At 39.8% G+C, this 13,738-nt stretch overlaps 1 protein-coding gene across 2 annotated transcripts; it reads left to right on the top strand.

Moving 5' to 3' along the window:
- Window positions 1-593: 593 nt before the first annotated feature.
- SNX33 (sorting nexin 33) lies at window positions 594-13,585 on the top strand. Of its 2 annotated transcripts, none has more exons than XM_072402159.1 (4): window positions 594-1,280; window positions 6,379-7,087; window positions 8,567-9,279; window positions 12,314-13,585. In XM_072402159.1, exons 2-4 carry the CDS (start codon window positions 6,405-6,407, stop codon window positions 12,565-12,567), a joined length of 1,650 nt encoding a protein of 549 aa, XP_072258260.1. In that variant the 5' UTR covers window positions 594-1,280; window positions 6,379-6,404; the 3' UTR covers window positions 12,568-13,585. The 2 variants fall into 2 exon arrangements, with proteins under 2 accessions (XP_072258260.1, XP_072258261.1); XM_072402160.1 differs by lacking the exon at window positions 594-1,280 and adding an exon at window positions 2,838-2,921.
- Window positions 13,586-13,738: the final 153 nt, after the last annotated feature.

Here is a 13,738-nt window from a genome sequence, read left to right as displayed (position 1 = left end):
AACTGTGATCCTCAACTCAAAAAGTGTTCTTTTTTCTGTAAATGTCTTTTAAAGGTTTATGTGTACTTTAAATCATGGGAAAGAAGGATCAGTAAACACATGACATTTTCTGTGAGTGTTTGGAGCTGTTGATTGTGCTTTTATACTTCCCCCTGCAGAGGGCACATTTTTGCTCTCCCAGGGCCCCAATCCTCTCCTTCACACCCTTTGTGTCTATAACCCATTCCTGACATCATGGAAAAAAAAGTGAATCGAACATGACAGGCAACATCATGTCATCTCTGGGGTGCTGCAAAACAGACAGCAGAAATTAAAATCAGAACAGCTTTATATCTAAAAATAAAAGAAAGTTATTGAAATATATGTTACATAAAATCCTACACAAAATAAAAATCAGAATACACCAGGAAACATAAAGCAAACTTGTGCACAACAGGGCTGGATCTATGTAACCGAGCAAGCTGTGTTATATGTGGTTTGCCTATTAAAAAAAGAAAGTCAAAGGTGGAAGAGCAGAGAGTGAAAACACACTCCTTAAATGCAGCTGGCACCTCCTCTGGAAAGGAGGGATGAACAAAAGGAGGAGTTTACCATAACACAGGGGTAAGAAGACGCACAGGGGCTGTTGTGGGTATTCTAATATCCCAAAAGATCTATTCTCCATAGACAGATCTCCCACCCCCCTTGGCTGCAAGCTTGGTGTTGTCACACCCTCTGTCCACCTCCAGGCTGAAGGTAACACATCCCTTTCTGTGTGCTGAGAAGCTGCAACATGTAGCAACTGCTCTGCTGCTGGGACTTTGCTCAGTGAAATTCTTTATTCTCTTTATTTGTGCATCCCAGACTTTTCCTGCAATAATAATCACCTAAAAGTAATGTGAAATCCCACTGCACTCCTCCTGATGGCACATGGATGTTCTTTCACTGCCTTGTTTTTTTCCCTACAAACGGAAATAGATTTTTTTAGGACTGGATTCCTGAGGCTCTGACTTCTTACATCACAAGGGAAGTTTGACATGTTTTTATCTGTAATCAGCAAAGTAGGGTTTTTACTTGTTTCCTGTGCATCTTGATCCTATTCCAGCTGCAGCAGAAGTTTGAATGCCTTGGGAAATTCAGAAGTGTAATTTTGAGCTGTACATCAGAGAGTTGAAATATCTTTATATACCAGTTGGAAGATGTGAGCAGAACCCTGGGACAGACTTGATCTTACACTGAATTATTGGAATATTGGCACTGTGCACAGTCGGCGTTGATTCTTCAGGCGGATCACTGCTGGGGTGAGTTCACATATTGTTTGGATTTGTTTGTGTTAGGAACTGTTGAATACAGCTTCAGCATAGAGCTGAATTTCATGTCATACCTGTTTGTCTGATCTTGGAAATGCTCCCTGGTAAGTATGCATAATGCACTTCACTGTTCTGTGTGCTCATATCATATGATCCTGTAGCTCATAGACTGATGTTAGTAAAATAATAACACAAACTGAATACCTGTCACAACTGTTTAGCAATGAAGGGGTTAATATGCACTTAATTGGGTTTCACATACTATGAGCCAGTCATTATATTAAGTTATCTGTCCTTTCCGGTTGTTCTGCCATTGTATTAATAAGTATTCTTGAAGTATGATTTTCTTCCAATATGACCACACACGGGATCAATCCAACCATTTGAACCTTGCATCGCTCCCATGTGTGGCCATATTGGAAGCAAATCATACAATCATGTGGACAGCCCTAATTTTCCCTGGTTGAGGGCTTGGTTAAAAGCTACAAATTCTAAATGATTACTAAAATAATACCCATAATATAGGGATTTTATTTAGTAATTTGACATAAAGCAAAGATTCACAAAGGTGCACACTGACCAATTAGAAACTGCATGTTAACAACAGTTTGTGGCAGCCAGAGATTGTAGGTATGGTTGTTTTCCTTGCTGTGGCCTTTTCATAATATAACTTTAGTTTGTGTTGTTTAAATAGTTGTCTTTAAGCAAATCTATACTAAAATAAGAAACAAATGGGACTGGCCAATACTTATAGTATTGGAGACTATGTGTGTCTCATCTGCCATAAAATCTTTTCTTGCCTGCTAGCAGATTTTTATGAATTGTACTTTGACAGCCCTCATGTTTGTACTGTGATACATTGGTTTCCTTACACATGGATGTGGGTAATATCATCCTGGCCCAGCCAGTGACTGAAGGAACAGATGGCAGTGCAAGCAACAGAGAAACAAGGGAAATTGTGGATGTTGCAGAAATGGAGGGAGGCACAAGTGTGCAAATACTTGCACATTGTGACAAAAGTTCTTGACAAAAGTCTGGTTTATAGTAGAATGCCAACAGATATTTATTCTACAGAGGCAATGGGTTAGGGCCTCTTTTTAGGTTTTTATTGCTGCCTGAGTCCTAGTTAAGGATACACTTCAATGTTCTCCCCAGACTCTTTTTACTGGGTGCACTGCCTGGCACTTTTCAGTAACCTCCCAGCTGTTTTTGGGCGGTTACTGAAAAGGTGGGTCACAATACAGGGCTGCCACCAGTCCACAGCTTCTTCCTACACAGCTTTAATACATTTCTGTGGAGAAAACTGCACTTCAGTGCTTCAGTCACTAGAACAGGATTAGAGAGTATGCTTTACAACAGGGACATCTTTACTGGTAACTACTCTCAAAGTTGGGATTTACTCATATAGGCAGAATATTTGTTTCATGTCTGGTATCTGGTACAGGAAGTGGAAAGAAATCATCCAAGTGAGACATGGATCTTAATAATAACTTGACCCTGATTTTAACCCTCCCCACTTTATCCAGTACTAAGGAAAGAATATCTCGTCTGAAGTTACAATTCAAAGCAGCACTCGCTTTTGTACTACATTTAGGCTATGTCTCTTCTTCTGCATTGATGTATAAGCTGCTGGTAAGTCTCCCAAAGTATTTATCTAGCTGTCAAAGGTTTGGGTTCCTGCCTAATAGGGGCCCATTCCCATAAGTCCACCTAATGCTAAATGTGGTATGCAGTGCCATTCATTCTAAATGGTACATCAGACCAATGCTGAATGCATCTTGGTCTGATGTACTAGGTAAAGGGCACATTTAGAAAATGTATCCGCATTTAAATAAGCTGTGGTTGTGTTTTGTGTCTGGAGTGTAGCTCGGGGGCCAGTTCCTACTCTTAGCTCTTTTCTATAGTGCTATATAGATGTAGCATATGTTAGGCCAAATGCTACAAATGTATTTGACTTGATTTTAAAATGTGTCCATCAGAGAGCAACACTCTGTTATGGAATGTCTTTTCTTTCAGCTTATTATATACAGCTCACTGCCAGAGAGATCACCAGAGCAGCCCCCTTGTCTGTACTGTCTGAGACTGTCCAAATAAAACACATCGGCACATTAAAAAGTAATCCGGATATAGAAAGCTACTGTAAAACATTTTCACAGATTTATAGCATAATTCAAGGCAAAAAAACTTATGGGCAGTACATAACTGTAATGCAAGCACATTTGCCCATCTTTTATCCTTGTAAAGGCCTTCACTTATAGAAAAAAAAAACTGTCGATCTGCCAAAAGCTTGTTTGTCTATTATTTCCTATTGTGGATTAACATCATGCAACATTTTGCAAGCACTGAAATATTGTCAGCCCACCTAGCGTCCATAGCTAAACTACTCAACCACTTGAAATGTCTTGTTATCCACACCATAGAGCAGTGTTTCTCATCTCTTTTTCTGTGGAACCCTAGGGTTCCGCCAGGGGTTCCTTGAGCAATGAGCAGTTTGTGACTCTCAGGTCAGTTTTACTTTGGCTATCTGAATAAGTGACATTCTTCCCACTGACCAACAATCTAAGCCACCACACTAATGTACTATGAGCTCTGGATATAGTAATCAGAGCAGGGGTTACCTGAAGACCTGAAATTTATTTCAAGGGGTTCCCCTATATTAAAAAGTTTGGGAAGCACTGCCATAGAGACTAAACAACTTGTTGGTAAATATAACGCCAAAAGAAAGCAAATAATGACTAGTATAGTATGGTCAGGGTTTACTTATACTTTAGGGTACCCTTCAGTGTTTGTCATTGAATTCAGCTATTTGACATGATTAGATAACTATTTTCTTGAGCTTTAGTGGACCCCTATAAGACTTTGTTTATAGACATTAGCAGTTCATGTGAACGTTTACAATTGTAGGATCTGTATGCGTGTAATCTAACTGTAAGAGGGAGAAATCAATGACTTAGGGAAAGACATTCCACCACCATCAGATGTTTTTTTAATGCCTTGTCACTGCCTGTATTTTGTGACCAATTTACCTACCTAAAGATGTTATTAGTACGCAAAAGTTCATCTATAAAAATAGAGCTTGCTCAACTAGAAAAAGGGTGGTTTCAATGGTTTGCCTAATGACTTAGTCATTTTAACTGCTATTGCCGTTTTTTGTTTTAAAGGATGCAGGCTCAGGCCTGCTGCCTTTATCCTGGCTTTGATATGTCAAAGACCCAGAACAAGGTTCTGCGGTTTTAAACTCAAGTTTGCCTGTTTATTAAAGGCCAATGACCCCCTAAGTAGCAAAGCAAGGGACAAGATGAAAGTTGTGGAACTTGCACCTTTAAAACATGTCTGCAATGGACAATTTTAGTATTTCTATCCTCACAGGTAGGTTCATGTTCATCATTTTCCTGTAATGTTTATTAAACATTCAAATTAGAATTACTCATTGGAACCATTGTTGCCTAGAGCAGGTGTGGCCCTGTTACCTATGCAGAAGCTGGTAGCTCCTATTAAATTACCAGAGCCTTTCTGCTAAGCATGTGCTTGTGTATTCAAATTACACCGTATTTAAATTAAATACTTTGTACAAGCTGTTGTCAACATCATTGAAAAAGGCTCCACACTTTGTAAAAGTGCTTAATGTATTAGGAATTATCAAATACAGGCCTGTAAATATAGTTTGGCCCCAGTGTTGCTGCTAATAAAGCGGAAGATCCAAACAATTTACTTTTATTATAGCAGTATAGCACTAATTATAAGTTTATATTGGGTACTTCTGGGCTTTTACTTGGCAAGATTAGGACTTTAATAAGGCAAATATTCCTAATCCTTTACAGCCTGAGGAACATGAGTATTTTAAGTATGATGCCAAAATGACAATTTCCTTGGAAAAGTGGAGACTCTCACACATAACCCGCAATGTATTATACTTATACAGTAATCGCATGTATTTCACAAATGAAATTCCCTACACAGCACTTTGAGCCAGTTACCTATTGCCCAGTGTTATCTAAAGTGTTTTGGTGTTCAACCCAGAAATTATTTTGACCTGGGTGGGAAGAAATTGTACGTGGGTGTACTGTACTATAACCCAACTCATCAGTAACCACCAAAAAAAACAGCTGGGCGGTTACTGAAAAGTTCTGGCTAAAAAAGGGTCTGGAGAGAACACTGCGTTTCTTGTGCCTATAGAAGAGCACACAGAAGTAACCCTATCTATGTGCTTTTTGCTCTTTCTTTGTATATTCACAGGCTGTGGCAAGTCCTGACCCTGGCAATGGTGATTAACCTCATAGTCCAGGTATTTAGTTATTAAAGGTTCCCTTCAGTCAAACGAGGCAACTCTCTAAATTACCTGCAGAACTTTAACAAAACCACCCCTGTGCCATCCTCTTAGGGATAATCGACGTGTGTGTTTTATTGGAGAACAGTGCATCCCATGTGAAAGAGAAATATTGACTGCTCTGAAACCTGTTTAGGTGACTGCAATCTGGAATGCATTTGTACAGACTCCACTGTTGTTCCCTATTGCAGCACTTCCCTCTTCCTATTTCACTGACAACTGTGAATGTTTGAATTTCCTATCATTTTTTTTCTTGTTGGTAATGATTACCAGCACCAGTAGTTAGGGTTAATCTTTCCAGTGGGGACACAGGCAGCAGGAAAAACTTAACAGAATTTTAAACTTTTGAACTGTGGTTAAACATATACTTTACCTACTATGGTTGTACCTGGAAATCTCATCTGCAAGACTGCAATGTAGAAGAGCCACTGAAATAACACGTGAAGATAAATCTTTTTGCCTTTTGGCCTTTTTATAACATGCCAAGAAGCACCATTAACTTTTAACCCTGGGAAACTGGTCATTACCAATTGTGTTACTGTGGCAAACTTCTGTGTTTTTCTAGATGGTGAGCAATAGTAAACAAATACCAAAGGGAACCGTGAATGCTAGTTTGCAGCTTGAATGTAGACTGTACCTTAAAAAAATCAATGGACAATATGCATACATGATAACCAAAAAAATGAAAGTTTTTACTTTGTGTATGTAATGTGACTTAAATGTTAATGGCTCATTTTATCATGTTGCTCATTTCTGTTGCAGCATTGTTTGCTCCGGTCTTGTTCATCATGGCACTGAAAGCTCGAGCTCTGTACAGCTTCCAGAGTGAAAACAAGGAAGAAATCAACATCCTGGAAAATGAGGAGCTACGTCTGTTCAGTGATGTTTCGCTAGATGGGTGGCTTCAAGGCACAAATAGCCGTGGTGAGACTGGACTGTTTCCAGCATCATACGTTGAAATCATTAATCCACCCCGTTCAGGATCTGTACAAGTAGATTGTCCAACACTCCACCAAAGCTACCCGGATACTACACATCATGGGAGCTACGATGATGATGAGGAGGACGATGATGACTGGGATGAATGGGATGATGGACAGTCTGTTGCAGAAGAACCCAGTGGGCCCAATGGTGTTCCATACAATCAGCCAGTGCGCCATCATTACCCAAGCACTGAATATACCCACCGACCACGGCCACAGCTAGAACGTCAGGACAGTGTGGCAAGTGCGAAGAGGGGAAGTGTTGTAGGGAGGAACTTAAACAGGTTCTCTAGTTTTGTAAGGTCTGGCGTTGAAGCCTTTATACTTGGCGATGTGCCACAGCTGGGCAGAGTGCCTGAAACTCATGTTATTGAAATGGGACCCATGGGCCCACAGTGGAGGGCAGATTTAAATTCATTTGGTTGCTCTGTTGAAGAACCCACCAAACAGACAAAGTTCAAAGGAATCAAGAGTTACATTTCCTACAGGTGAGAAAATTTGTTCACATACAGAGGTATAATAGTACTGCCAGTGGAATATTTGTAGTGTTCCTAAAGAACTGTGTGTACTTAAGGAAAGCGCTTAAACTAGTGTTTATAGAGAATGCACTATTTATGTGTGTGCATTTACTGAACAATGTTTGGAATGTGCAAAAGTGACATACTCTGTGTTTTGTCTTCGGCTAACTAAGGAAAAAGTGTATCATTCATTTTAAGTAAGAACAGTCAGGATGTGTCAGCGTAGAATAATATGTAACAGTAATGTATACTTGTAAATCTGGTAAACAATGAACTGCAATTTGCCTTGTGTTATTCATGCTGTCGGGTCACTCTGTCACTAAAGAGAGCGAACAAAGGGTGTGGGAGGGTGTAAGTCCATGAAAAAATAGCAGAATTGGTTCCCTGTAACTCTGCAGATTCAGTAACAAGCTCCATGTGTTCTTGTTTATTTTGGCGATTAGGCAGCTTCACATGAACACTTAAAAGAGTCAGTCCACCCAAAATAATATTCGGTTGTAGTTGGAGCTTGGTGGGCTGAGTCAGTTCCTGGATTCTTGAATGTGTCTTACTGCAGTAAAGAGACATGTTAAAGGTTCCTGTCCCTATACCTGTTAAGATGGGAGTATTTGGATGGTTCCGTCCAATTTTGTGTGTTCAATATCTGCTGTAGCATTCTGTGTAATATAAAATGTACCCTAGAGACCACATCAAATGTCTCAAACAGATCCGACAACAAGCCATGAACTTTTCAGCTGTTACCAAAAACTTAATAGAGAAGTTCAGTATAATATAAAAAAACTCATGCCCCTCTCCCTAGCTCCCTTAGTACAATCTGATGTGCTATCCAGCCCTACAGGTCCTTTACACAAGTCCTCCTATGGCTCCGGCCTTCTCCACTGTCCAGCCAGTAAACTCTAGTACTAGACTCTGTAAAAACTGAGGCTTGCATGGAACGTTGCCCCTGCCATATGTGGAATTCAATCTGTGGGATGTTGGTGCACAAGTGCAAGCAGCTTGTTAGTAAACTGTAGTTATCAGAGCATAGACTAGTAAAGTGATACAGCTTAGTATATTGAGGGGTGTAGGGAGGGTATAAACCATAGTTTTGGACTGATTTATCATATTTAGTTTAGTTTAGCACTCCGGTCTTTGCAGCGCTAGGTCCCAGGTTTGAATCTGGGCTAGGACACTATCTGAATGGCCTTTGCAGGTTCTCCCTGTGTTTGCTGGGGTTTCCTCTGCAGTGAGGGTAATTAGCTTCCCCCCAAATTGCCCTTAGACTGTGGTAATGACATATGACTGTAGTAAGAACATTAGATTGTGAGCCCTATTTAGGGCTAGTGACATGACTACTGACTTTGTAAAGCGCTATGTAATATGTAATAATAATAATTCATGAATTTAGAATAATATTCTTGTCCTTTTTTTTTCTCCTGCTTTTACCTTCCATTGTTCTTTTTTGATTAGGCTTACACCAGGGCACACCAACTCTCCAGTTTACCGAAGATACAAGCATTTTGATTGGTTGTACAACAGACTTTTGCACAAATTTACAGTAATCTCCATTCCACATTTGCCTGAAAAGCAAGCTACTGGACGTTTCGAAGAAGACTTCATCCAAAAACGTAAACGTCGGTTGATTCTGTGGATGGATCACATGACCAGTCACCCAGTCCTTTCTCAGTATGATGGTTTTCAACACTTCCTAACCTGTCGGGATGAAAAGCAATGGAAAGCAGGCAAACGACGAGCAGAGAAAGATGAGATGGTTGGGGCCAGCTTCCTGCTGACTCTGCAAATACCTACTGAACATCAGGACCTACAGGACGTGGAGGAGCGAGTGGATGCCTTTAAAGCTTTCTCCAAAAAGATGGATGAGAGTGTTATGCAGTTAACCAGTGTGGTCTCTGAACTGGCACGTAAACACATGGGTGGCTTTCGTAAGGAGTTTCAAAAACTTGGAAATGCTCTTCAGGGTCTTAGTCATTCCTTCCAGCTAGATCCACCATATGGTTCAGAACCCCTTGTTGGTGCTATTGCTCACACAGGGCAAACTTATGAAAAGGTAGGGGAATTGTTTGCTGAACAGCCCAAGAATGATCAGTTTCGATTTCTTGATACCCTTTCCTTGTACCAAGGATTGCTGTCCAACTTTCCAGACATCATCCACCTACAAAAAGGTAAGTTTAGAATGTTTTGTTACATGATATGATTAAAGAAAGCATGCTTTTTTTTCCCTACACCTACACCTTTCTTTACACCGCTTTTAAAACAGCTCACTCATTGGGTTTTATTGCTAGGGATATAATATTATGCTTGTACAGTCATCCTATAATGGGCATAAAAACAGATAGAGGAAAGTTAAAGCAATCACAAAAGAAGCTAATGAGGGTGAGAGGGAAGCCAATGAAGTATAATAGAGGTGTTGGATGGAAAGAGCAATTTACTGATACAACAACAGAAGTTTCTTCAGCTGAGCATCTTCAAAGAATAAGCACTTTTTTATAGTACCATAGGGCAGGACACCAGTAACTGAAAACATGTTTATTAGAGCTTATACATACGCACATCAAATAAAATATGTCTTTGTTTAAATACACATCAGTGTTGAACCCAGAATTTTTTTAAGCGGGGTGGGAAGAAATTGTAGGCGGGTGGCAGCCCCTGTATTTCCACCCAACTCTTCAGTAACCATCCAAAAACAGCCAGGTGGTTACTGAAAAGTGCCAGCTGGTGCACCTGGCTAAAAGTGTCTGGGGAGAACATTGCACATATACATGCTGTATTTGCATTGTGTTTTGTGTGTAATGAGTCTGGGACCATATTGAAACATTGAGGGACTTAATTCTACTGTGTTATTTGATGCCTCATCTTCTTAAGATCAGTTATCAGTTGCATTCAGTCATATGTTGATATTTTAATTGTAGCATCATTTCATGGATCCACAATTTCCAGTGCAACAAGCACAGTTTTAGTAACATACAATGTATATCTAAGTGTCTAGGATTTTTAGACTTTACTAATTTAATTGCTTGTTCTAGGTTGGTGACAAAGTACAATTGGACTCCCTGTCCACCTTATGCCTGCTGTTTATTTATATAGATACATATCAACTTAAGGCTTGGGCAGGTGTTAGGGTATGTTCAGACTGACCATGAACTTGTAGTGCGGTTATCACTTCCCAGTGAGCCACTGCCCCGGGGGGGGGGACATTACAAGTAGCTTCTCCCTGCGACAGCCCCATAGAGAATAAATCTGGGGGGCAGTGAGTGGTACAAATACGGCTCACTGTCGCCAGCTATCAGATGTGCAGACACTGATTCTTTAAGACCCGATGCTGCTGTGTGAATAAGTGAGCATGGTGCTAGCTGTTGGGAGCTACGTGTAATCCTCGAGGTGGGTCTGAGCCTTCCTATACAAACTCTGTAGTTTTATGCATACTAATCCCTTTGCCTAAAACCATCCCTATGCCTAAACCAGCCTATTGGATTGCACTGTATAGATCTACCACTCAAATCTCCTATGGAAACAGTTACTTTTACCTGGGAAATGCCAGATTGACAAAAGCTATAGATGTGTGCTAAAAAAATGTTGGAGAGGCCACAAGCAATAAAACTCGGTACTTCCAGTTGTTTGTGCCAAAGCTATCCAATAATTCCCATACTATCTTCTACACACTTTTTTTTCACCATTCACTGCTAGTGTCCCATATTTCCAGTGGCCTTGTATTGTATTGTGTCCCAACTTTCCAGTGCCCTGGAATTTGTAAACTGTAATCTTATTAGTATATACTAATAAGATTACACACCCAACAAAAAGTGCCTGGTGGGGAAGCCTAGCTGACTTAAGCCAGGTACACAACGTGCAATAATTATTGTTAGAAAACGAACGACTAACGAAAGATCAACGATTAGGCATGATTATTTAGAACGATCGTATTGTGCACAATTCTGTGCACAATACGAAATGTTGTATCGATACGATCATTCAAATATTATCCACCAATAGTGTACACACGCTAGACACGATCGTTTGAACAATGCAGGAAGTGACATGTAAAGGAGAAAGTGTACCGCAGAACCATCCACGATCACTGAATGACCATACACACAATAGATTGCGAACGATCGTCGCCCAATTAGATCCACTGTGATGGTCATTTGTTTCCAGTGACAATCCTCATTCATCGTTGTGCACTTTTTTTGTTAACGATTATCGCATGATTGGTCATTAGTCGTTCGTTTCCAACGTTAATTATTACAAGTGTGTATGCAGCCTTACAATCTTGCTGGATTTGTGGCTGGCTTAAACAGATAGACACCTTTGTGTGCCTTTATATTCTCTGTATATCAAGGGGAACTTGAGAGGTCATTAGGAGCATTCATATTGGACAGGGCGCAGGCAAGTGGGTGATGCTTGACTCAGAATCAGACCCCTGTTGGAAGGGAAAACAAAATTAGTGACTGATGATTTTCTGGCTAAGTAAGGTCATAACAGACATCTTGTGGTGTCTAATGTGTAGCTGTGGTGTTCATTAAATGTTTACCATGGCTGACCACGTCACATTAAGTTCTAAACCCCAAGGTACATACTCCTATTGAGACGTCTGTTATTCCCCAAATAGTTCATCATACGCTTCAATAAAATAACCTAATAATGAGACATTTGTTGAGGTGTGGGACATCTCTAGAATCGGAGATGATGTCTGGGCCTATATTATATGAAATGCCATAAAGTATGGGGCTGCCATTGCTAGCTTCATTTTCAAAATGCAAGCTGTCTAACCTCTGCTGTTCTGAAGTCCTTGGCCTAAATGCTTTCTAGACTGAACTGGAACATTTGGATTTTTGTGCAGATCAGGAAAGGCAGAAGTCTATCTCAATTATAATGAGTCGGAGAGACTTTTTTTTTTTTGATGCAGTGGTATGGCCATGGTAAAGACATGATTTTATTTGTAAGTGGTACTCATAGTATTAAATATAAATGCAAATAACCAGGCCAGGCAACTAGAAGTTCCAATAGGAAAAAAAAAAGTTGCAGTCCAAAAGTCTCTGGCTCCCCCATCCCCCTTCTCCATCACAGGGTTTTTTTAAGTGAAGTAGGCATAAATATTTTAAACAAGGATGGTCTGCCTTAGGCTTGAAGGGAATGGCTATGGGGAGACTAACTTTCATATTAACTTACCTGTTTGTTTTTTCTGGCTGTGTCACTCAGGAGCATTTACTAAGGTGAAAGACAGCCAGCGAATGAGCGATGAAGGGAAAATGGAGCAGGAAGAAGCAGATGGAATCCGGAAGAGGTGCCGTGTTGTTGGATTTGCTCTGCAAGCGGAGATTAATCATTTTCATCAGAGGAGGTTGCTAGACTTTAAGCAGACAATCCAACATTATATAAAGGAACAGATTGTCTTCTATCGGAGAGTCAGCCAGGAGCTAGAGAAGACTTTACAATTGTATGAAAATATGTGACACTGTTTTTTTATTTTTGGGAATTTGCCTTGGCTTTGTTTTTAGCCAACAACTGGTTTGTCGTTGTCCAGCGGATACATTCCTTATCACAAACATCATCTTTTTTTTACCATGTACATATCTTGGTGCCTTTTTACAATGAACAGGACTAACTAAATTTGATGGAATATAGTTATTTGTAAGTTTTTAAAGACTGAGAAAAATTCTTGATAGCAGGTGTTAATATTGGTGAGTATATATGTTTGACAAGGTGCTGCTGGTTATGTAAAAGAGCAAAAATAAATCAAAGCTTTATCTTATATTTCTAGAGGTCAACTATTTACCACGGAGGATAAAGGGATTATTTACAAATTGCTAGGATCTTACTTGTGGTTACATTGTCATTGGGAATGAAATGCAATCATCACTTACAACCATTGCAAGCTCAGAATAAAAAACAGCTACAATCATTTCACATGGACTCAGCAAAGGGCTTCATGTATAAAAACTGAACCAAATGATAGTGAAGGTGTTGTGCATGTCCACCAGTCATTCTGTCTGTATCTAATGCAGGGTACATAATGAATGGGAGTATAAGTAGGCGTGGTATGGTCATCTGTTCTATTTTGTTATATTCAGAGACCTGATGTTTCAATCTCCTGTTGAAATGACCGCATTGCCTCCTTCTTTGATTCATGATTCTGCTGTGTGTGAGGGGTCACTGAAAGCCACTTCAATCACACAACAGACTGTGCAGAGTCTTCCCTTTTACTTGCTGCAGTTTGTGGTTGGTGACTTCCAGCATTACTTGCTTAGGTATGGCTACACCCCTTGCAGTAGTTTATTCTATGGTTCTGAATGCCTGGGTGATAACTGGATATTGGCATTCTGCAACTTTGCAAGGTGTGTTGTGCATTTAGCTGGAGTTTGTATTGTGATCTTACAGAATAACTGCTTTCAATGTGATGGTTTCACTTCAAGTTTCAATGCAAACTAAATTCTATTTTGAACATAAAAAATATAATACAATAATGAACTACTTTCACTGTTTTTGTGTTTTTTTTAATGTTGCAGTGTTAATAAGTGTATTCATTTATTTGCATATAACCCTGTGTTCTGCACAAGCAATACTTTCACATTATTGTACCATATTCTCATCCTATTCCTCAGTCCCAGGAACTAGTCTCTTGCC

This window comes from Pyxicephalus adspersus, chromosome 2 (genome assembly GCF_032062135.1).
Source record: "Pyxicephalus adspersus chromosome 2, UCB_Pads_2.0, whole genome shotgun sequence".
Lineage (NCBI taxonomy): Eukaryota > Metazoa > Chordata > Amphibia > Anura > Pyxicephalidae > Pyxicephalus > Pyxicephalus adspersus.
Note: the sequence above shows the minus strand (reverse complement) of the source record. Positions and strands in the feature narration are given on the sequence as shown.

Excerpts from the sequence above, each read along its gene's own strand:
- SNX33 (XM_072402159.1), top strand. The coding sequence starts at position 6,405 with ATGGCACTGAAAGCTCGAGCTCTGTACAGCTTCCAGAGTGAAAACAAG. Across the intron at positions 7,088-8,566 it reads AAGAGTTACATTTCCTACAG|GCTTACACCAGGGCACACCA; the intron begins GTGAGAAAATTT and ends TTTTTTGATTAG. Across the intron at positions 9,280-12,313 it reads CATCATCCACCTACAAAAAG|GAGCATTTACTAAGGTGAAA; the intron begins GTAAGTTTAGAA and ends TGTGTCACTCAG.